We start from the raw sequence: 23584 nt of genomic DNA, 5'->3' as shown, positions 1-23584 counted from the left end.
CCCTATCTGGAGCTCTGAAAACCAATATAAAGAAAACGGTAAATGCCCTTTACTTTTATATGCATTTTGTTATATATTTGAAAACTAATAAATTCTATCTTTTTCAGTTGAAGCTGACCAACCCCTGTATGCAGGTGCAACAATTACCTTGGCAGCTAGCATGGTTCTAGTAATTTCTTTTGCAATGCGCCATTCTCTGACAGGAGAGGCCTTCGCAGATCTTTTGGTTCTTCTGGACTTGCACTGCTTAACACCAAACTTGTGCCAGAAAAACATTAAGACATTCATGGACTTCTTCAGAAACTTCAAGACCCCTCTTCAATTCCATTACTACTGTGAAAATTGTTTGGTTTACCATGGAACTGTTAAACTGGATGTCTGTCACAATTGCCAAACCACCCCAAAGAGAAATTCCACTGCATATTTCCTTGTCATTCCCATCATGTCTCAACTCTCGTCATTATTTGCAGGTATCATTTGATAAATTTTTCAACTAATAACAATCGACACACAGCAGTGATATTAATGAGTGGTGTAATATGTCATAAATAAGCTAACTGTTAAAGGGGCTGATTCACGATTTTCCTCCAAAAAATGTTTCTCACTTTAAATGATCAAAATCTGCAGTCTGATATGTTTAGTAGGTTTCACAAAAATTTAAGGTTATTCATCATGACAAAAGCTCATCATAGAAAGTTTATCATTTGTTTAGAAAACAAAGATTGAGGTTGGTTATTATTTAAAGGGTTTTCAAAATAAATGAATATTGATGCAAGTTTATTATATATATCACATCTCAAGTATACTTTAGTTAAAATGTGCTATTTAAAAATCAAAGCTAAAATATTGCTCTTATCCTTGCATTTAGACAGTCCAGATTTTGATTGTTAACATTAAATGAGCTATGTTTTTAGTTTTTAACATAAAAAATGAAGTACATTTCTTTGAAAAACGTGAACCAGTTCCTTTAAGATAATATTAATGATTTTGGAAAAGTTGCTATAGTTATTTGATAGTAGATTTCTTTTTTATGGTATTTCAAACATTTGTCAGATTTAGATGTGTTCATTCAAAGTTTGTATAGTTCAGTGAAAGTGGTGTTATTTCTGTGTAGTATTTCATATACCATACCATCATATATCTATTATAAAAGACATTTTCATTATGCTCTCAAGTGTACATGATTTTTTTTTTCCTAGATGGAACACTACTGCATCAAATTTGGGACTACAAAGCTTCACGATCAACAAAGGATGATGAAATGATAAGCGATATCAGTGATGGGAAGCTTTACAGGGAGAGATTTAGAAAGGATGGATACTTCCATGGCAGTACTTCCAAGGACATTGGACAGCTCCACATATCTTTCCAAATCAACACTGATGGGGTCTCACTATTCCACTCATCAACATTTAGTATCTGGCCAGTTTACTTCATAATCAATGAACTCCCACCTCATCAAAGGTAAGCAAAATAAGCTTTAGACCTTCTTACTACATATGACAACATGATATACATGTTTATACATATATAATTTATAAGGTGATGATTTCCAACTGATTTTAAGTTTCTGAAACTAATTTTTCATACAATTTTCTATTCATAATGCAAGTGAATCATGAAGAATCATGAGTCTTACTTCAAGTGATTCAAATTGTAATTTGACTACATTTATCTTAGGTTCACTCGGAGGAATAGAATTTTTGCTGGAATGTGGTTTGGGTATTCCAAACCAGACTTCTCTACATTTCTAAAACCATTTGCAGAGAGTTTGCATGAGATTTACCATTCAGGTATCACAGCCATTCATTATTATTTCTAATGGAACTCTCCTACAGTACAATGATAGAAAAAATTATTTAAATGAATTTGATTTATCAATTTTTTACACCGAAAACCACATAATTATTGGCACTCATACAGTCTGTAATTCAACATTTTCAAGTAACTTGAGTATTTATTGTGAAAGCCTATAATTTATTTCAAATGAAAACTATCTTATAGTTACCACCTTTTTACATTTTTGATGTGCAATTCTTTTGTGAAGCATCATAAAATATCAAACTTTTCAGGACTGGAAGTTGACCATCAGATGATCAGGGGAATTTTACTGAATGGCGTTTTTGATTCCCCAGCTAGATGTCTCTTCATGAATATGGTCCAGTTCAATGGGTTTTATGGATGCCCGTATTGCTATATCCGTGGAGAAACTGTGCAGACAAGTGATAGGGGCCCCACCCTTTCATACCTATTTGTTATGGACAACCCGGATGGTCATTCAATGCGCCTTACACACTCATCCCATACAAGAGATGGAGAAGAAGCTGAATGCGAGAGGAACTCTGTAAATGGTGTCAAAGGATTGACATGGTTTTCCTATATGCCAAACTTTAACATTGTCCGTGGTGTGGCAGTAGATTATATGCATTGCGTCCTTCTTGGTTGTGTGAAAATGTTGATGACACTTTGGTTCGATAAGTCTCACAAAAATGAAATTTACAGCATATCATCTAAACTTTCCGAAGTAGACCAACGTCTCCTCTCCATTAAACCTCCAAGCTTCATTGCCAGGCTTCCAAGAACTCTATCAGATGTTGCCCATTTTAAAGCAGCTGAATTGAAAAATTTTCTACTCTTCTACAGCCTACCATATTTAGTTGAATTATTACCACATGACCAGTACCATCATTTTTCTCTATTAGTTTATTCCGTCTACTTGCTGCTACAAGAAGAAAAAAAAACGGGATCTTCTTCAATGTAAACGAATGCTTATGGAATTTGTACTAAACATTCCAGTTTTGTACAGTGAACGCTATTCGACCTCAAACATTCACCTGCTCCTGCACCTGACAGAGAAAGTTGAGGATCTTGGGCCACTTTGGTGCTCATCATGTTTTTATTTTGAGGATTTTAATGGACAGCTGAGACGTCTTTTTCATGGCACCCAACACATCGAAACCCAAATAGCGTTTGCGGTTAATGTCCATCAGCAGCTACCGATGTTGTCCCAAGCTCTGAAGCTTGGCAGCAGTGAACGTGACCTCTTCAATAAGATGATGGAAAGAAAGGGACCCTGTACAAGTGAAATAATAACAGACAGGGTTGCTGTAATTGGTGCCTACAGTAAGAGACGTTTGAAATCAGATAAAACAGGCAGCCCTTTTTACTTTTGCTGGAAATTATAGGTCCGTGTGTTTTTTCAAAAGACTACTTGTGAACCAGCGGGTTATTCACAGTGTTGACTACAATTCAACCACAAGAAGAGACAACACGATCATTCAATTCAAGAAAACGCTCTTTGGAAGGGTAGAAACTTTTGCTAAAGTAACAGGACACGCCAGTAATCATTTGTTTGTGGCTCTTGTGAAGCTTATGGCTAGAGATGATGAAGTAGATGACCATGGATATCAACGCAGTACTTTCAACCATCACATGGTGCAATTAAAACCACCATCTGGAAGAGTTCAGGCTGTACTTGTTGAGGATATTTTGGATGTGTGCGTTTGTGCAACCATAAGTGAAAATCTATGTTTTGTGTCCACAGTTCCCAACAGGGTTGAACGGGAATAGAAAAGTACTTCTACATATTGAAACTGAGATAATACATACATGTATATTTAGACATTCATGCACAGAATAATTTACGAAACATTTCGCCAGTTTGTTGCATTGAATTTGAATTATGAACATTAGGATGAAAGTAGGGATGAAACTGGGAGTGACAGAATGGGTGAAAAGGAGAATGAGAAAAGTGGTGACATGGAGAATGAAAATAGATTAAGAATAATAAAAGGGTTGAAATAGAGAATGAGAGGGAGGATGATGAATCAGATAATAATTTATCAGAGGAGGAAGGGGTGTATGAGAGAGTGCTTGAAATGGAAATTGAATGATAATAATGAAATAAAGATTGAAATTGTCACAGACTTGTTACCAATTATTTTCAATCTGGGCTCCTAGAATTTTAAGTGTTAAGAACCCGTTTGGCTCCTTAGACATTTCCCTAAATGTCAACCCTGATTTAACAGTCATACCTTGCTTTGTGTCACGTTTACCAATAGGGATTTAAATGCAGAAACATTTTTGAGTTCTTTTTTGGAAAAGACATTTTTGATATGCCTTATTTTGATTTTGATAGACTATATATATACAAACAAGTAGGTTGGGACACTGAAATCGGTGGAACCTTAATCACTAGAGTGCAACGTTTTACCTAGATTTTTTCCTACCACGAGTTGTAATTGATACACAAAATTAAGGTTTCTAAATAAAGTTATGATTTTTACTCGGGAGTTCGTGAAGCGCAGTTTCTTGTGTTACTGATAACCCTGTTGGAACAGAAGTCCATATGGAATTATTTTAATGAATACTGTGACATATCTCATACATGTGTTCAGTTCATTCCATATCTCATACATGTGTTCAGTTCATTCGTACAAATAACTAATTTGACCTGCCATTCTCCATAAACAATACCTAGTGCTAAATGGTAATTGATCAGTCATCAAACATGGTGTTTTGAATTCTCATGGGTTATATCTGCTTCTATAGTTTATATGACAATGTAATGTATACAATGTTTTGTTGATCGTACAATGCATTTATTATTTGGATCCTAGAATTTGTAATATTTCCATGCAATTTCTAATCAGTTCCTCAATCACTCCCCCTCCCAACACAAAGATTTAAAAATTCAACATTGAAATTTCACTCTGACTAGCTTTTTTGTGGCAAAGTAAGAAATGACACACTTCACTTAGATTGACACTGAAGTGTTTGAAAGTGAATGATCACTAAATATTTACATTCAAGTCAATTAATCCAGTTAATATTCAGTTACTAAGGAAAATGGAAGTGTAAAAAAACAAAAAACAAAAACAAATGACAAAGTCAGGGTGTCAAGTCCCTATTTATTCCTATAGTTTCCTATATTATTATATATTGTTCCTATAGGTTCCTATATTTTCCCTATAAGTCATTAAAAGCTCTATATATCCCAAACCAATGACAGTCCTGTTTTCAAAAATGAAAAAGAGGGGGGGAAAATCCAGGAGCTAAACTGCCCATACAGAAAGGATATTGTCTTTATGTTTAATATTATTTCTTCTCCAGTATTTAAGATACTATGCTTGCTGGCTTTTTATGCAGAAACAATAAACTTTTGTACAAATTCTGAAGAAAAAAAACCCTATTCTTATAAATCTGCTATAAAAATCCCTCTATTTGCCCAATAAACTGCAAATTTATTTCCTATAATCCTATGTTTTTTAGACCAAAAGTGGCTTGACACCCTGCAAAATCTCAAAACTGATACATATATATATTGGATATGCTCGAAAATGGTTAAGTCCAGAAAAGTTACATTTTAGTTATACGTGAAAATGACAAAGTCCAAAAAGTTACATTTTAGTTGTACATGAAAATGACAAAGTCTTAAAAGTTACATTTTAGTTATACATGAAAATGACAAAGTCCAAAAAGTTACACTTTAGTTATACATGAAAGTGGTTAAGTCCAGAAAAGTTATCTTTTAGTTATACATGAAAATGGTTAAGTCCAAAAAAGTTACTTTTTAGTTATAACTTTTTTGTACCTCAAGGCCTAGGTATAATTAAGTTATACTTTAGTTATAACTTAGTTATAACTTGTTTCGGTTACCGAATTTGAAAAGAATTGGAATAGTAGTTATCAAGAAGTTAAAAATGTTCAATTCTTAACTCACAATGGACAATTACCAATTGCAATTACTCAGGTGACCTAAAAATATGTATAAATATACTGAATGGAAAATTACCCCCCCCCCCCCCCCCCCCCATTGTTGGGTGAAAGCAGACTTTGCAAGCTTGGTCCACTTTATCGCAAGCAAAGCAACCTAAAACGGCCACCCTGATAATCAGTCAATAATCTCCAATAAACAAACATTAGATATCTGTATATCCTTTTTGAGGTGTATTTCCGTTTCATACATGTGATTTACAAACGATATGAAAAATGGACTCCATGTTGCTGTTTAAATAATCTATAGACGTACCTCCAGTCACAGTGAGATTGATCTTATTGCTCGTCTTTTTGCTGACTGGATTGGTAACTGCCAGATGGTATGCTGCCTCATCATTGAAGTTAGCATCATTGATGACAAGTTGGAGATTACTGACATTAAGAGAACTTCCCAAGTACTTCTGCTTGCTGATATCAAGATCTTCTACCCATAAACCATTAACCCTCTGCCAAAACACGAATGTAGTCGCAAAACTGGATGTTATGGTACCTTTGAACGTGATGTCACTACCAAACACGACTGTTGAACCTCCAGTTATTGTTACATTCAGAGTATCTGAAAAACACATAGTACATCTGTAAATATGAAGTATGTAAACCTTATACCATCAATTATATATTTCTTATTCTCTAAATTAAAGTAGTTTTGAGCTATTCTTATGGTTAACAAATCCTGACCAAATTTTAGATACAGTACAGTCCACGAGTATTTCCCATCGCACGGTGTAAAACACACAGTGTAATCTGGTCCGTGTTACACCGTGGACACGGCGTGACACGGTGTATTGTGTATTGCGAATACACAAGAAGCCCAACTTGTCTAAAAAGTTAATCCCTAACACCTTCCGTGTCACACCGTGGCTCCACGAGATCGTTTAGAAAAATTACCTGGATTTTATTGTAAATGATGCACATGTAGATTAATCATTCGGTGGTATTCTTAAATCCAAAATTTTCAATGAAATAATAGCGGTTGTTCTAAATGATTTAAATCAGTGAAGCCGCAATGTATGGTCATTTTGCTCAAGTTTCCCTTTGTATAAAGATTTTTTTAATTGTCTATATATAAACGATGCATGCAGCAACTTGGATTTTTCACTTTGATGAACAGAATCATATTCATAGCGAGCTTCATAGCGAGCAAAGCTCGCATCGCTTCGCGACGCGACGAGCTCGCTCCAATGATTACACATGAGTCACATGATTTGCTCTTTATCAGTTGAAAAAAGATGAGTATCACCCATAATGCTTCTGGAAAAATGTCGCCGTCACTGCGGTATACTTCATTGACAATCCCGTAATTAAATTAATTAGATTGTTTAGAAAGAACCATAAACGTTTTTAAATTCCAGACAAGATTTCTCATAGCTTCAAACGTTTTGTGTTTGCTTGGTTTGAAAGAAGAAGAAAATTGCAGTTAATATGACGTCACGATATAACTGTTTACATTCACCACATGATATTTCCCGCGTTAAATAAAGAGGCGGATAAAATTTCTATAAGTCGTGTTGCAAGATGTTAATGGGCTTCGCTCGTCTCAACGGTCACACTGTACAGCATATTAGCTATGTTTTTCAGAAACTAATATTAAGAATCACTTTTAATTGGGCAATTTTAACTAAATATGTTATTTGTTCAATTTTGTGAATAAATATAATGAAGACGATCGACTGAAACGCGAGTGATTAATTCTTCTACATAAAGTGTGTAAAATCCTATTTACAAATTTAGATGAATATTAATCATGCAGTCAAGTATTATGAAGAATTAATTCGCCATACTAAACTGACTTGGAATTGCAAGACACGAGGCCCGCAGGGTTTCAATGCTTGAAATTCGGTCACGGCCTTATTCACACTTTTATGTTGCAAAAATGCTGTATATGGACAGCGTAATTCACTCTGCCAATTTTTCAGATTTGTAAATTAACTGTCTATAAAATCAACTGTGCATCAGTTTTTCGATTTAAGGACATAGGACAATCAAAACTTTTTGCCGTGGAATTTTGTAACGATATTTGTAAAGGTTTAAATATTCAATAATTATCCCCCTCTCTCTCTCTCTTTCTCTCACTGATTTAGATTCAGGACCGTCTTCAACGAGCATTTTTTTAATTTGCCATTTATGATTCATGTTCACTTTACAAACCCTCCGTTAGGCCACACCAATTTGTAAAATAGTTCTTCGGATTTTCAAACAAAAAAAGTGAGGCGAGAGGGCGAAATTATTTTACAAATATTATTTTTAATTTTGGAGATAGAAATTATGAGGCGAGCGAATACAAGAAATATAAATATTTTTAATTGAATTAAGTGTGATTTTAAAAAGCGGGCGCCTAAAAATAAAGATCTAAAATCATCAGATATCATTTGTTTACCATATAAACTTAATATTTTTCAACTTTGTTGATATAGTTTACAATAAATAAGAAGTATTTCAGGTTTCAAAGACTTAATTATTTTCTTTATACCTAATAGTCATGTACTTTGCAACATTAATTGATAAGGTCTTTTTGAAGAATTTTATTTAAGTTTCATTTCTACAAACTTTCGATTCAGAGATATGCATATTGCTAGGGACACATCCAGTTTTGACATTCATTGCAAATGCAATATCCATTGCATCGCTTTGAGCATTTTCTTGAATTTTGATATGACATCACCAAACTTTTTGTGAATTTGTCGTTAACTGTCGGTCCGGTTGAAAATAGTCATCGATCAGTACCCCTTGCTTGTTGCAAGAGGCGAATAAATGGGGCGGTCCTTCAGATAGGACTGCAAAAACTGAGATCCTTAATTGTCACAGCAGGTGTGGCACGATAAAGATCCCTCAGTGCCATAAGCGCTGAGCATAGGCCTAAATTTTGCAGTCCTTCACCGGCAATGGTAACGTCTTCATGTGAGTGAAATATTCTCAAAAGACTTCAGTCAATATAGGCTAATCAAACAATCAATCATACGATATCAATGTTCTCTAAATAGTGGCATCGAATAGCACTTCAAAAGTTTCATCGGCTTCCAGTTCGATTCCAGCATAAGGAACAACTTCCAATCCAGTGTTATGAAGTATCGTACATATTAAGATAGACATCATGAATAACTTAACCGTATTACACTGTTAGGAAATTTCTCGAGAGCCCGCGCTTCTGTCATTTGTCAGCATATACATCAATGATATTTGTGCGCTTGTTGTAAAAACTAAAAAAAATATTTACGGATATTTTTGAACACGCGGGCGGATATTATTTTTTGATAATATTATAATTTGGATTTGTTACAAATAGAAGCGGCGAATCCGACGAACTAGATTACAAATTGGCATGGCCTTACGGATATTTTTGAACACGCAGGCGGATATTATTTTTTGATAATATTATAATTTGGATTTGTTACAAATAGAAGCGGCGAATCCGACAAACTACATGTAGATTACAAATTGGCATGGCCTTAGATTAATTAATAAATTTTTTAACTAAAGTATTCTTCTAACCCCCTCATTTTAAATAAAATAAACATTTATTATATAATAAAAATCGCATTTCATTCATAAATATAAAAGCATATTATTGCAGTGTTGAACCGCCCATCACCCTTCACAAATACGATGCCTTTTTTTTTTTTTTTTAATACTTACTGGGGGCTTCAAGACAGGTACTGCCCCCCCCCCCCCCCCATTTTTTTAATGCACCCCTCTCTAAAATTTCTGGAACGTCACCACTGATTAACTATTATTGATTATCTGTAAAAATTGAAGCAAATCGGATGAAATAGAATATATTTACAAGAGATTTATTGAAATTGATCAAATTAGCATATAATAATAACGAATAATTTCTTTCTTTAACCTTTGTGCACTATAGATTGAAAATCGATAAGTATACAAATTATACAATTTAAACTTCATAGTTGATATAGCTGTACACAAGTATTTCTTTTATCAGCATAATGGTGTCCAAGTGAAAGATAGAAATATATCACTGGCAACTTACTTATCCATAACAATTTAGATTGGTTATTATAGATAAGTTTAAATTGAAATATTAGAAACTGTTTGATGATTCTTTTTAAAAAGTATCAGGAAGCATCCTAATTTGATTATAAGTCAGTCTTACTCTCTCTCTCTCTCTCTCTCTCTGACAAATGAGTTGTTTAACATAATTACTTCCATCATATTGTGTTAATATGCATCTTGACAAATATAACTTGATCCAATATATAGAAATTAAGAGTATTATCGATGATTAACAAATTGGAATTAATTTATTACATAATTAATAGAAGCAAAAATACAAACCATCGAATGATTTATTTTTAAAATCCGGAGTTAATTACATTTGACGGAGACTTATGTTCAATGTACTTTGATAGAGGTTTTCATAAAAAAAATGTTCATCGGGAGTGTCTGGATAATGCAATTATTTTTGTATAATAAGTACATGAATACCATGCAAATTCCTGTGGTCTTTGTCACAGTATAACTAAATTACGGTTAGCTAGTTTGGGTTTTGACTAATTCTTATGAAAAGTGTGAAATATATTGGGTCGGCACAATATCAGATCTAGTCTAAGATCACAGGTATCTAATGAGCCGACCCAATATTTTTCACACTTTCCACAAGAAGTCAAGCACTTCTGCTGATTTCAAATACACGGATTAGCTGACCCCCAATTGTTCTACTGAGGTGAAAAACCCTTCGAATTTGCATGGAATGTACAAGTTATACACAGGTCATTGTTATAGTCATACACAGGTCATTGTTATAGTCATACATCATAGTACCGCTAACCCGACAAACATTTTTTGAAATTTTGAATAAGTTATTGAATGACGAAGTATGACCAAACTGCAGATTGAACTTTATAGAGCCCTGTGCTAACATTACTTAAATTTTTCAATGTATCAGAAGGGGTATGTTGCCAGTTAAGTTGTGTAAAATTCTTGACACAACAAAAAATGGTGCTTAAATTGTCCGATAACGAAAACCTTAAATTGACATTGTGTACATGGGTGGGTGGGGGGGGGGGGGGGGGTTAGTCGTCTGAAACTGTCTCAATTCCCCCTTCCGACTTCAATTTCTTAAATCGTGCAGTGGGTAGGTCGCTACAAGTTACAAGGCTAAATCCTTAACTTTCAAATTTTCAAATTACACCCTCTCCGATTCTACGTGCTTGTAATCAATATTTAAGGAAGTACATATATGTAAATCCTCGGTGTCAAATGCAACTAGTTCATGAAAAAAAAAGACTATTATATCAATATAAACAGAAATGACTTAACGATTATTTGTTTTTATTCATATACGCTATCGATTATTAAAATCTTTAATTGCTATATGAATCATTTTAAAATTTAGATGCATTAGATAATGAAAGCAACAGAGAGAGAGAGAGAGAGAGAGAGAGAGAGAGCGCATTGGTAATCATTGATTATAATATTCATGAAAGTATGCAGATACGGGAAGTTTAATACGTTCAGTATAAATCTTGAAAGTACAATTTCTTCCTGATTGATTATCCATCCACTTTCATTCTGATATTTTTTTTTTATTTCCCATATTCTTTTCTTTACATGTTAAATTTTTCGGCTGGTCCGGGTTAGGACTAATGAATGAGTCACCCTCCCCCCTTCTAAAACGATGTTACGTGCTTAGCTGTCTACATGGTTGTATCTCCCTGTCAGTCAAAATTAAAATACATACATGCTATATATACTACAACATCATTGGATTTACTGGATAATTCTTCGATTTCACCTTCATAATACATGTTAATGCAAGCGGACTATCTAGGCATTTTTTTCCATCTTCGCTAGTCAAAATTATTCGTCCACGAAGGCACAGATGACCCAAAACCCATTACTAACAGAGATGAGATGAATTTTACCCCCGTAATATGTTGTAACTGACCAATGCAATACAAAAGAAAACACCTTTCATCGGTAGTTCGGAGCTTTGAAACGTCGGTATTGATTTGAAAAAGGTCCTTCTCAGAGGTTCAGCTAACAAACAAATTATGACAATAACATCGTGAATTAACATAAAAAGAATTATCTTACATAAATTTTGATGATTTGAATAATCAATAATAATTCATTAGTTTTGTAAGAAAAATATGCTGCACATGCATTATGAATGAAATCTTATCCTCTGTGTGACACCGTGAAACACACCGTGACACTTCGTGGACACACCATGACACTTCGTGGACACAGTGTTACACAGAGGGCTCTCGGATTCAAGGCTAGTGCAGAAATCGCAACTTCAAAAGCACCGACTTTTTTCTAGGCCCACAGTGAACCAAGGATTTTTGGTCCACGGGGGCTCGTGTTTTTCGGGGAAAACTCATGGACTGTACTGTATTCGCCATGTGGACTCCTGTACTTCTAAATTTTAGAGCCTATTGATAAACTCTCTACCCGTACGAAATTATTAGACGGATCCCGTCTGAATTTCAGGCGGAAAGTACATGGAATCCATCTAAGTCCTCCTAACCTTAGGTGGATATTAGACGGACATAAAATTCCGTCTAAGAAAAGGCGGAATACGCTTCAGCCTTGAGGCGGATTCCGCCTCTTCCTTTAAGCGTATTTCATGATTAAGCAGGAAAAAAAAAATTAGAAAATTTCAGTCTGGTCACTTAGATGGAATTTGGACTTAGATCTTTCGGTAAGGCGAAATTTTGAACTTAGTCAATTTTTGTTGACTCTCAAATCTTCACAAATTTAAAAAACTGACCTTTGCTGATATTAACAAAGCATACCCTGGTATTCAATGAACATGCTTATTAAACCTCAAGTTATATGACCAAAGTTGTTAAGTACCACGTAAATTGTAAAAAATAAAAACAAGATTTATCTGATTATTTCTTGGAATTTTTTTTATTATTTTTGGAATGTTGTTTTCCACTAACATTATCAGAATGCTATAAGGCCAAGGGGCATCAGTCTATGTACATTTATTCAACAGAAGAAGAAAGAATCACTGCTTGCAATCATTTTAGGAATATGCAAGAATAAGTTTATAATGTCTAATGCATCATTAACACACAGAATAAAACCATCAGTGAGAAAAATAATGCTATAACAAGCATATAATTTAAACATCATCTTATGTAATGCATGCACTATGATCTACACATAGTTCTGGACCATTTTAGTCAGACTCTAACCTGTTTGGAAACTTACACATGAATGAGGTCTGCCCTCCAGGAAAAGAAACAAGCAAACAGCTTGACAATATATCATTTATATTTACAACTTCAACATCATTTGTTTTAATAACTGATAACATATTTGAATTTTCATTGTAATTTCTGCATAGCAACTTCTTTATGAATACAAGAGGTTTTGTTATACCTGCAGTGTTGTCTTCCAACAAAATAAAAAAGATAACTTCTCCAAAGCTAATCCCACTCATTCCATTGTAACAAATTGCTGAATTGTTCCTTTTGATCATTCTGGAATATTCAGTGCCATAAATTATATATGATTCATATTCTACTCTGTTAAAACTTCTAAATGTATCACACACATGATCATATTTCAAGAAATTTTGGAGTGCAGCAGTCTCAACATTGGTCAATACTCTACTGTACGGGGCACCTAGAATGTATATCCCACTCCCTAGTTTCTGACCCCTCTTAAGCAAAGATGGCTCTTCAATAGTTTTGCATAATTTATCAACTTCCGAATTTTCTAAGACACATTTCTGTTTTAATTCAGGTAGCTTTTGGATAAATGATATAGCAGTTATTATCTGAGTATCAATACTCTGACTTCCTCGGATCATTTTCAAAACAATCCCATTTTTACTTTCAAAAGAAAAGCAGCTGTGGGTATAGAGAGGGCCAAGATCCCTTACACAATCTGGTAAATGAAGCAGTTGATGGACATTTAGTCTTAAAAAACATCTGTCATATAACTCTTCTAAACACCTACAAAACTCAAACAAAAGCATTTCAGCTCTATCTAAATCTTTTTCATTTGACCCAAATTTCAGAAGTATGTGCATAGAGTCCACCAACAAAAGAAAGTGAAAAAATCGCTGCATGTCTAAAATTCCATGCAGAACTGGAGCACCAAAAAATAATAAAAAAGATCTATATTCTGATGCTTTCCAATATTTCAAGTCTTTTTCTATAGATCGTGGTAATCTAGAAATATCAAGAGTAGGTCTAATACTCTGAAGCCTGGTATCTACTTCACAAACACTGTCATAAATATTATATGCTTTCCCTTTGTGCTTCTCACTAAACCATAATTCTAACAACATCTTTTGCACCCCTAATAGGACACCATGCATGTAGTCAATGGCAATGCCAGATACAATGTTAAAATGGGGCACGAAGAAAAGCCATGATGGTCCCTTTATACCTTTTACTGGCTTTCCCATTACAACCTGTTGGTCTTGTACTGCTGTCCTTGCATTTTCCAACACATTTTCCTTTGTTCGTACTGGTCCTTTGGGTTCTTCACTTTGAAACGGAAAAATCCTTGCATGGCCTCGCCCAACAGATGCTGTCTCTCCTTCTTGCTCACATTTCCAACAGGAGAATGCTCCATTGTATTGTACGTGGTTACAAAGTAAACTTCTGGCTGGGAGATCAGCTGTTCCACATAATAAGAGACCTCTACACAGAAATTGGCCTCTTTCAGGTGATATACATTTGATTCCTTCATTCATCTTCTGTAGCGATTTTAAAAATGGTTTTAAAAATGTCCCCATTGATGGTTTTTTGTTTCCATACCACAGGCTTGCCAATATCATGTTCTCTTTCTGCATCCGCTGCTTATATGGTAATTCGTTAATAACAAGATAAATCGGCCAAATAGATGTCTTGCTGCTTTTAAAAACAGGAGCTCCATCAGTATTGAAAGTAAATGATATGTTTTCTTGAAAACTTAAAATTCCGTGATTTTCACTTAATTGTTTGTACAGCTTCCCATCATAAATATCTTCATAGGTGTTATCACTGGATTTCCTTTTGAATCTATGTCCTAAACTCTCATAAAATCCTTTCTGAGCGAATAAATTTTTTATTTGATGTTCTAATGGCATTTCAATGAAATAAGAGGCATTTCTAACACTAAATTGAGCTTTACAAAATTCATAAGGACAGCTTTGCACTGTGGTGTTATCTATATATCCAACACAGTGATTACAGTAGTAGTGGCGAACAAGTGGATTCCTCAGATTCTTGAAAAATAACTTAAATTCATATAATGACGTACAAAGTTTATGACCATGTGGAAGGGCTAAGGCCAGAATCTTTAGAAGTTGTTCTGTTGCCTCTCCAATCAGATTATACTTCGTAGTAAATATGGCAAGCAACAGCATAAATGCACCTAATGTCACTGCAGCACCAGGATAGAGTGGATCTGAATCGACATCATTATCTTCTGCATCCCGATCTGTCGAGTGCTCTACCTCAGTTGGAATGTAAAGATCTGCTAATGAATCAAACTGTAAATCAAAATCTTCCTCAGCCAAAGTTTGTTCATCTTCCGTCAAATCTTTAAAGGATTCCGGCTCCGAATTGCAGTTGGTAATTAGTTCTTGTTCGTACGTTTGCACAAAGTTAAATTGGACTTTGTTTGTTTCCACAGAAGCTTCCTCCAGTGTTTGTGATGAAACCGAATCTTGATCTTGGTCAACCAAAGTCTGAAATTAAAAATAACTCGGTGAAAAAAAAAACCTCACGAAATTTGGTTCTGAAACCTGTGAAGCGACGTTCCGTTCCTTAATTCCGAGAAAATTCGAATTGGGGCTATATGCTAGGTTTCTGAATTAACTATACGCGTAAAAAATAATTTAATCATTATAACACGATCATTTCACAAATTACCTAAAGTATATCCAGGAAAAAAAACAAAACATTTGCAGTTGTAATGGCATACGCATGGCATTGTTGATATTTATTCCATTGCATGTACAGATTTAAAAAACCGGATGTTTCGATCAATTTCATTCATTAACCAATTCGCTCGGGGACGCATTCGGAATATTACACAGACCCTCAATTTTCAACAAACTAGATGAATTAATACATCAAATATTTAAGCTTTAATTTACGTTTTGAGATATTTTCATTAAGATTTTATTGATTAAAAAATATTTTTAAATTGCATACAGAATTCTTTAAAAAAAGGGGGGGGGGGTATTATTCATACCTCCTCGATTTGGCTTTCATCCCGAGACTTGGGAACAGGCTGCTCACCACAGACAGAGGATTTTTCAGGCAAAGGAAAATCAATTTGGTTCATGTCCGAAAATTCGGTAGTATCTGTATCCAATTTCATTACCGTCTCGCTCATCAGCTCAGAATCCGATAAATCTTCATTCCCTTGAAAAGGCTCAAAACTGCAGCTTTGCTCTTGTAAAACGAACTTCTTGTATGGGCCTCGTTTCCCTTTTGCTTTGCGCTTTCCAGTTTTTTCAACGTCCATTTTTCAGTTGTCTTCAACTGTTCTCTATCAGTACTATTTTCAATATACATGTAACTGAGTAACTCAATACCAGGCAAAGATTCTGAGTTGGCCGATTAAGGCAACCAAGGGGTGTTATTGTGCTTACGATTTTTTTACGGGATTCCCTTTTTAAAAATACTATCATGCTTTATATATTTTTTAAAAAGTGTGTGTGAGTATGTCATATGTATTGAAATTACAAATTGTTGATATAATTCCGTATTTACGTTTATTATCATGATTAATTGTGATACTTGTGACATAATCAGAACGTTCAAGTTTGCTTGCGCTGCATTTATAACCCCTGGGGTGCCCTTAGCCTGGTTCTCTGAAATCTGATCATGATGCCATGTGATGCTGACCACTGCTGACCACCAACTGTTTACGCGCTTGATAAATCTTTGTTCACAAAAAGCCACGGTAGACATTTTGATAACACGAAAGTTCGCTACACTCTTGATCACTTTGCCTTTATTAAACTTAATTCTAAAGATGTTCGGATGTGTTTTCTTCCACGAGGATAAAAGTTTGAGCGTTGTTGGAGAGAAGTCTAAACGGCTGGAGCTCTTGGGATCTTTTCAGGAGAGAGAAAAAGTTAACATGAAGTGGGGAAAAGACATTTTCTCGGGAGTTATTGTCCATGTGCATGGTAAGACTATCTACTTCTAATTAAAATGTTTTATCTTCTTTATTGCTAACATTCCAATATGATTACTTGTATTAACATGATTAAACTCTTTAAAAAATTCTGGGAGATGGTCGGAATATGCCAATAATTAAAAAATGAATATTTTTCTGACAATTTTAAGCATAATGTTACACGTAATCGTTTGTATGTACAGAATCAGTATGATATTGATATTCAACTTCAGTAAACCTATTTTTACGCTCATGAACAAATTTAGTTAATTTTGATTTTAAAAAATGTTGTTCGGAACATTCTCCATTGTTGGCTATGAAAACGCCAGAGTCATTCCGATAGCAGAAAGCGCGCATTGCCGATTACAGTCCTTGGTGGAACTCTTTTGTGTAGGAAACTTGATAAGCCTTGTGTACATTACCGTTGTTGTCATCATGCATACACTTGGATATATATATTAATTATTATGGATATTTACGTTCATCAAGCCGTTGTGATTTTCTTCGGCACACAAATGTAGGCAAATTATTTTATAATTTTTACTATTTTAAGTTTTAAGTGACTTTAAAGGAAAAGGAAATCTTAAGCACTTTGCTTAGTTAGTTTAATAAACCTTTACGTTTTTAATACCGGGTAACACGAGTTATATCTTTTATAGAGAATCAAGATCTACTTGATGCAGAGACTGTAAAGGCAGAGAAGAAAGTTCTGAGAGGGAAGAACTTGAGCTCTGAAGACAGTGTCGAACTACTTATCGCGCATTTCAAAAAAGCTGAGAATGAAAACCAGTCTGAGAAAAGAGACAGGAAACGGGAAAGGAATCAAACGGAAAGGGCCAAAGAAAGCCAAGAACAAGACAAAGAAATGAGCCCTAAAAAGAAGAGAAAAAATGTGGAAAATGAAGACAAAGATAATCAAATCGAAGGGAAAGATGAGGGAAGGAAAAACAACAATGAAGAAAAGAAAAACAATGCAAATGATGAAGCAAAGAAAAACAAAAACAAGCCTGATAAAAAGAACAAAGTAGAAGAAAAGAGTAAGAAGAAAACCCTGGAAGTTGCAACACCAAAAATTAAAGAGAGACAGGAAAAGAAGGCTGAGAGTAGTGTACAGCTGCTAACTTCAAAAGAGATGCTTTCATCATCATCTTTGTGTGAACAGTTTGGGTTAGCAGCTGCAACACAAAATATTGACAATAGCAAGGATGACTTAACTCTGACATCAACCTGGGCCCTCTGCAACCCAGAGCTGGAAAGGTCATCTGTGATGTCAGCAACAGGTAATTATACAGAGAAATGTTGTACACACCCACATTGACATAGAACGAAATAGTTTTTGATATATTTCCTTGTTGAATAGTTCCATCTTTTTGTGCCATTCTATGTTTTTAATATATTTCCTTGTCGAATAGTTCCATCTTATGATGCCATCCAACCACCAAATGATGTAATTGAGGTATTTAGATTACTACTGAAACCACAAATACAACGCTACATGAGAAGTGTGATCACCCAGTTCCATGAGACCACATCCCAGGTAAAGCACTGTATTTTTAATCAATTTACAAAGCCATTTTAATTAAAACTCTATCTTCTTGTGGTTTTGGAATTAATTCATAATTTTTCCCTTAGATTGACAATACAATGACTGATACATGCATACCCACATATACAACAATGTCACCTGCCACATGGACACAAGACTCCAATTATACGCAACCAGCTCCCTGGACTCCACAAATTACAGAGCCATCGCTTCATCAGCAGATGCCAACACTGCAGATTTCCCCTCCACATTCAACACATTACATGCCACCTCGACAGATGCCACCTCAGATGCCACCACAGATCTCAGCTCAGATTACACTGAAACAGATTCAACCGCAAATCACACTGGAACAGATGCCACCACAAATTTCACTGGAACAAAGTCCAATGCAACACATGCTTCCAAATCATGCAATTCCATCCCAACATGTGACACCACAAAAGATGAATACCGCACCACAACAGATGCCATCAAACCATGTAGACAGCCCAATTACACCAAGGAGGTCACCTAGGAAGCATGTATCTACTCCAGAGCTTTCTGATGGACAGGTAAGCGATGGTTACTATACCAGCAACTTTTAATTCTTAATAATATTTATCTTTAATTTAATAACTATATATATATAACATATATAAGAAATATTGAAATGAAACTTGCATATGCAGAAGAAATACATAGTCATCTAATGTACTGTTTTGAAGAACTCTTTTTTCCTTGTTCATCGATATTTATTGCAGAGATAAATCTCCTAAATTAATTTTCTGTATTACTTCTAGATGACGAGGCTCCTGTCAAACCATCCCTTGACAGTTAGGAGGGATGCACTGAGGAAAGCAAAAAGTGCAGCAAAAAAGGTTCATTCCTCAAAGATGGCCTTCACTTTGACTGCAAAACTCCTTCCTGCAGTTTTTTCATGTGAGGAGTTGGCCCTCAGTAGAGGACAAGGTCTAAAATCAAAAGATGGAGACAAAAGACCTGTTCTTGATGTCACAAAGATGACAGTTTTAAAAGGTATTAAAATAAGTGCTGGTGTCACTGTGTCATGGTAACAGCAATTCTACTAAAGTGAAAGCAGAAAGATTTCGGAAGAAATATCTTAATACCAGATAAATTAATAGTTGATTGAGTTACACAAATATTTCAGAGCAAAGTGATACTAAATAATGATATATGATATAAATTCTTCTTTTTCAGAATACGTAGCAGTGTGGTGCGAGAAGAATGGTGGAAAACATGGGGAGAAGGAGGTCAATGATGCAGTAACGGAGCAGATTTCGTATGCCAGAAAAAAATTAAAGGGGAAGAAAAAACAAGACAGTTAAGACAGACAAGTCGACAGCTGAGTGGCTTCAAATTTGTAAATTTGAGTGATTATGAAGTTATTATTTGATTGTTAGTTGTACAATCTCCTTATCTGAAAACCTCTATATTTAAATTGTATTAAATTCAAGACTTAATTTTTTTTAATTAAATGTAATTGTTTCATAGCAACAATGAGTTTACTTGTCTATATCCTTGTTATATTGAAAGACGGATTCATTTGCATATTCCGCTTAATGTACGCCTAAGCTTTATGCCATATTCCGTCTAAAATTTAGCAGGATTTTTAAGCGGAATCTTTAAGCGGAATCTTTAGGCGGGCTAATTTACATATTTCGCCTAAATTTCCGCTTAAATTCCAGCTGGACTCCATCTAATGTCCACTTGTATTTCGCCTAAGTTAACTATTCATAGTAATGCTGACTTCAGGCAAAATACGCCTTAGTTGTCCGCCTGAAATCCGCCTTTTCTCCGCCTGGAATATTTCGTACACTTAGTCAACTGACTCCCTCCTCACTCCCTCCTCTTTCTCTCTCTCTCTCTCTTTCATAAAAAAAATGAACATTATAATATATCTATATCTATATATATATATATATATATAAATATAAAGCACAGAAAATTTCACATACATATATATACATAAATATACATATATATATATATATATACATGCTTAAAAAGAGGCCCTGCCGCCCATGTGCCCACATCACTCACCTGAGTCACCTATGGAAATTCATTAATCGAGGTTTATGAAACAAAAATTCATTTTTATTTTTTTCATTCAATGCATTATAACGTTATAACAGCTGATCAAATATACTCGATCACGACAATGATCTTAAGTTGATGATCACGGCTTATCTCCCTTGCTGATGACGTCAAAAAGACCCACTGTGATGTAAACAACTATAGACATGGTATATGTATAATGAAATATTTTAAAACTGCATAGCTTTGAAAAATGCCATTGAAAGTGTGCTGCATTTAATTGTAGCCATGAAAACTGTACTTCAGCACATCCGTCGGTAGCCAAAAAATGTGGACACAAATAGATCAATTTTATTTAAAATCAGACGCCGTACGTGCCAATCATTTTTTTTATTTTCCAAAGACTGAGACAAATCAAAATAGAAATTAAAGTCAATCACTTATATAGTTAAAGCGAAGACACTGGAAGTATGTACATGTATTACTAATTAAATTACACAAAGGCTGGTTATCATGGTAATCACAAAAACACATTCCCTCAATGAACGTGAACTTTGAATAAATCTACTCAAAATTATATTCTATTTTCATATTTTATCTACATTACAAACTCTATCAGTCATGCAACGATATTCGTAGTTTCATGTTTATTAGGCCTATAGTAGCTGCAATAATGTAGCCCTAGCCTATCCAATTTTTTTTTTATTCTGACGTTTTCGGGATAGGGCTACAATTCCATAGGATCTCCGTAATGGTGCAAAATAATTTTATGAATAACCGATAACAAACTCTGTGTATTTAATTAGTCCCAAATGTTGTTTACACCAAAAGGAGTACCAACTTTGTGCTCGGGCATGTCTAATAAAGGTGTTTTTCATAAAATATAATGTACAGCATGCAAAATTCTTCGTCTACTCCGTCATGCTTGTTATCGCGAGATCTCGTAGGTGGATCTAATGAAAAGCCTAAACATTGACAATCAGCGCAAAAATGTCGTTACTCGAGCCACTTCGACAAAGAAAGAAAAATCATATTGTTGCAGAAAGAATTTACACTCTGCTGTTCGGTTTTTAACTTCATATTAAATTCAAACCTTTTCAATACTGACGAAATAGCTTTCGCCTCCATACTTGTCCATTGATGTAAATACTACTTTATATGGCATATGCAAATGACTTGACAACCGGAAGTTGAAACTTCAATACATCAAACATGGCGCACAAATATGAATCGAGAAATTGGAATTTATCGAAATTGTTGAAAACGGTAGAATAGAGCCTCACAAATCTTAAGTTGCAGGTTGTAAATTTATATATTGACTAAGAAACATAGAATATCATTTTATTTACGTAAAGAAAGTCAGGAAATGATTAGAATGAGCGCAAATGTTGCGGGAGTGAATCACTCCCGCATTTGCACCATTACGGAGATCCTAAGGAGTTGTAGCCCTCTCCCTAAAAAAAAAAAAAAAAAAAAAAAAAAATCAGAGAGGGCTACATTATTGCAGCTAGGCCTATAGGGGCCTACGTGTAATATAGCTACACTAGTTAGTATCTCAAAAATATGTAACTTTTATTTTCTTATTATCAATTATAAGATCTAGTTGAATAAAAACTGTAGATAAACCTTTCGTTCTGAAATTCAAAAAGAAAATCATGAAGTATCATTCAGAAAATATAACTTATAGTCCATATACTATGATAACTGAACATGCTTATTAAAATTTTAAAAAATTAATGAATATTTTTTTTTATTGAAATAATATTTGAACAGCAGGGATGTAAAGTGAGAAAGTAAATTACCTAGCTGCTATAGAATTAAATGCAAGCAATTTTTATATATAACTTACGATAGTAAAATATAGAAGCGCGCCTGGATTTTTAGTTATTTGTATGCTTGTTGTATGTGTGTGTATGTGTGTGGGTGTTACTTGCGAAATTGGTGAGCACGATATTCGGATAATAAAGTTATTTCTACAAACTCTTCGTCTTTCTTCAAAAAAACGGTTTGCAGCAAGGGATTGGTTCCAAGTCATTATCACAAATTGTGACAATTAAGGCACACAGGCCTTATCAGTCACCTGAGTATTAGTTTAAAGTATCACTAGTCCCAAGGGCTATGAAATCTAGAAAAAAAAATCCTGTTCTGAATATCTAAGCTAAATTCTAATATTCAGCAACAGTAAAAAACAAGACGTGTTCCTAAAACTTCAATGCCCTTAAAAGTGCATACACCGTGTAATGAAGTTCTTTTGGATTTTTTGTAGACAATAGAGAAAATGATAAATCGTAGCATAAATAAAAAGAAAATTTATTTAGCAATAAGATAAGAAATATAAAGATGTTTGAAAAACACAAAGAAATCACACTTGCACATACACACACACACTCTCTAACCGAGAAATATAATATGAATTGATATAATAAACCTGGCAATATTGACAATCAATATAACGTATAACTGTCAAGACAATTCAATAGTCAATACAACAAATATGTCATTCCAGGCTGAAACTGTAACTGGTAATAAATGTATTACAAAATGGTACAAATAGTAGCAAATTCCGCTAACTACAGAAAAAGTTAAACAGTAGTAAATTACATTTTGTAAATACAAAATTTCTCAAATTCCTTTTTGATAAAATGTTAATTTACTGAAACTCAATATGAAAGTTTGGCTACTCAGCACAATTCAATTGAACGCCATGTCACACTTGGCACCACCAGGCCTCCATACACAACACAGCGCTAACAGCCCCTCCGCTTCCAGTCCCGGACTCACAGGTCTCTCACTGGACAACGATACTGGGTAACGCCGACTTCAAACCAATGCCAACACTAGGCCCACAAAATAATTGCTGAATCCACCACGTGGAACACCCATGTACAGCACGGTCTCACGTGTTCTAATTCCCACGCCGAGCACCTACTGAAACGCTGAGAGTACTGCCTGATATGGCGCAGATAGCTTTTTAAAACCCCTCTGCACGGCTGGAGGAAACCAATGCCCACACAGTAAAATGTTTGTCTCCCTGGCTACCCATTACCCAGACTAACTTCAGGAATTCGCCAAGAAAAGACCCCTGCTGGACAGCATGAAAATGTGGCCGCACACTTCACA

The 23584-nt window shown here is 34.7% G+C and overlaps 3 protein-coding genes across 4 annotated transcripts in view; 1 reads left to right on the top strand and 2 right to left on the bottom strand.

Moving 5' to 3' along the window:
- The window catches only part of LOC125673160 (titin-like), a 268458-nt gene that overhangs the window by 224102 nt on the left and 20772 nt on the right, over positions 1-23584 (bottom strand). The window lies entirely within an intron of this gene.
- Positions 12627-15916, bottom strand: LOC130053430 (uncharacterized). 2 transcript variants are annotated; one of them, XM_056160698.1, is made up of 3 exons: positions 15621-15916; positions 14149-15436; positions 12627-13232 (listed from the first exon to the last, which is right to left on the bottom strand). In XM_056160698.1, the coding sequence occupies exons 2-3, from the start codon at positions 15110-15112 to the stop codon at positions 13228-13230; spliced, it is 969 nt and encodes a 322-aa protein (XP_056016673.1). In that variant the 5' UTR covers positions 15113-15436; positions 15621-15916; the 3' UTR covers positions 12627-13227. The 2 variants fall into 2 exon arrangements, with proteins under 2 accessions (XP_056016673.1, XP_056016672.1); XM_056160697.1 differs by having other exon boundaries at positions 12627-15436.
- On the top strand, positions 16363-19924 carry LOC125658221 (uncharacterized). The gene is made up of 6 exons (XM_056160699.1): positions 16363-16891; positions 17541-18161; positions 18294-18418; positions 18514-18981; positions 19210-19444; positions 19628-19924. Exons 1-6 carry the CDS (start codon positions 16597-16599, stop codon positions 19753-19755), a joined length of 1872 nt encoding a protein of 623 aa, XP_056016674.1. The 5' UTR covers positions 16363-16596; the 3' UTR covers positions 19756-19924.

The sequence above is a fragment of the Ostrea edulis genome, chromosome 3 (assembly GCF_947568905.1).
Source record: "Ostrea edulis chromosome 3, xbOstEdul1.1, whole genome shotgun sequence".
In the NCBI taxonomy this organism is placed as follows: domain Eukaryota; kingdom Metazoa; phylum Mollusca; class Bivalvia; order Ostreida; family Ostreidae; genus Ostrea; species Ostrea edulis.
This window is presented reverse-complemented; position numbering and strand designations above follow the sequence as displayed.

Bases quoted from the DNA above. Each gene is read 5' to 3' on its own strand.
- LOC130053430 (XM_056160697.1), bottom strand. From the start codon at position 15,112: ATGCTGTTGCTTGCCATATTTACTACGAAGTATAATCTGATTGGAGAG.
- LOC125658221 (XM_056160699.1), top strand. From the start codon at position 16,597: ATGCTGACCACTGCTGACCACCAACTGTTTACGCGCTTGATAAATCTT. The intron at 16,892-17,540 runs GTAAGACTATCT...TATCTTTTATAG, and splicing joins AGTTATTGTCCATGTGCATG to AGAATCAAGATCTACTTGAT. The intron at 18,982-19,209 runs GTAAGCGATGGT...TATTACTTCTAG, and splicing joins CAGAGCTTTCTGATGGACAG to ATGACGAGGCTCCTGTCAAA.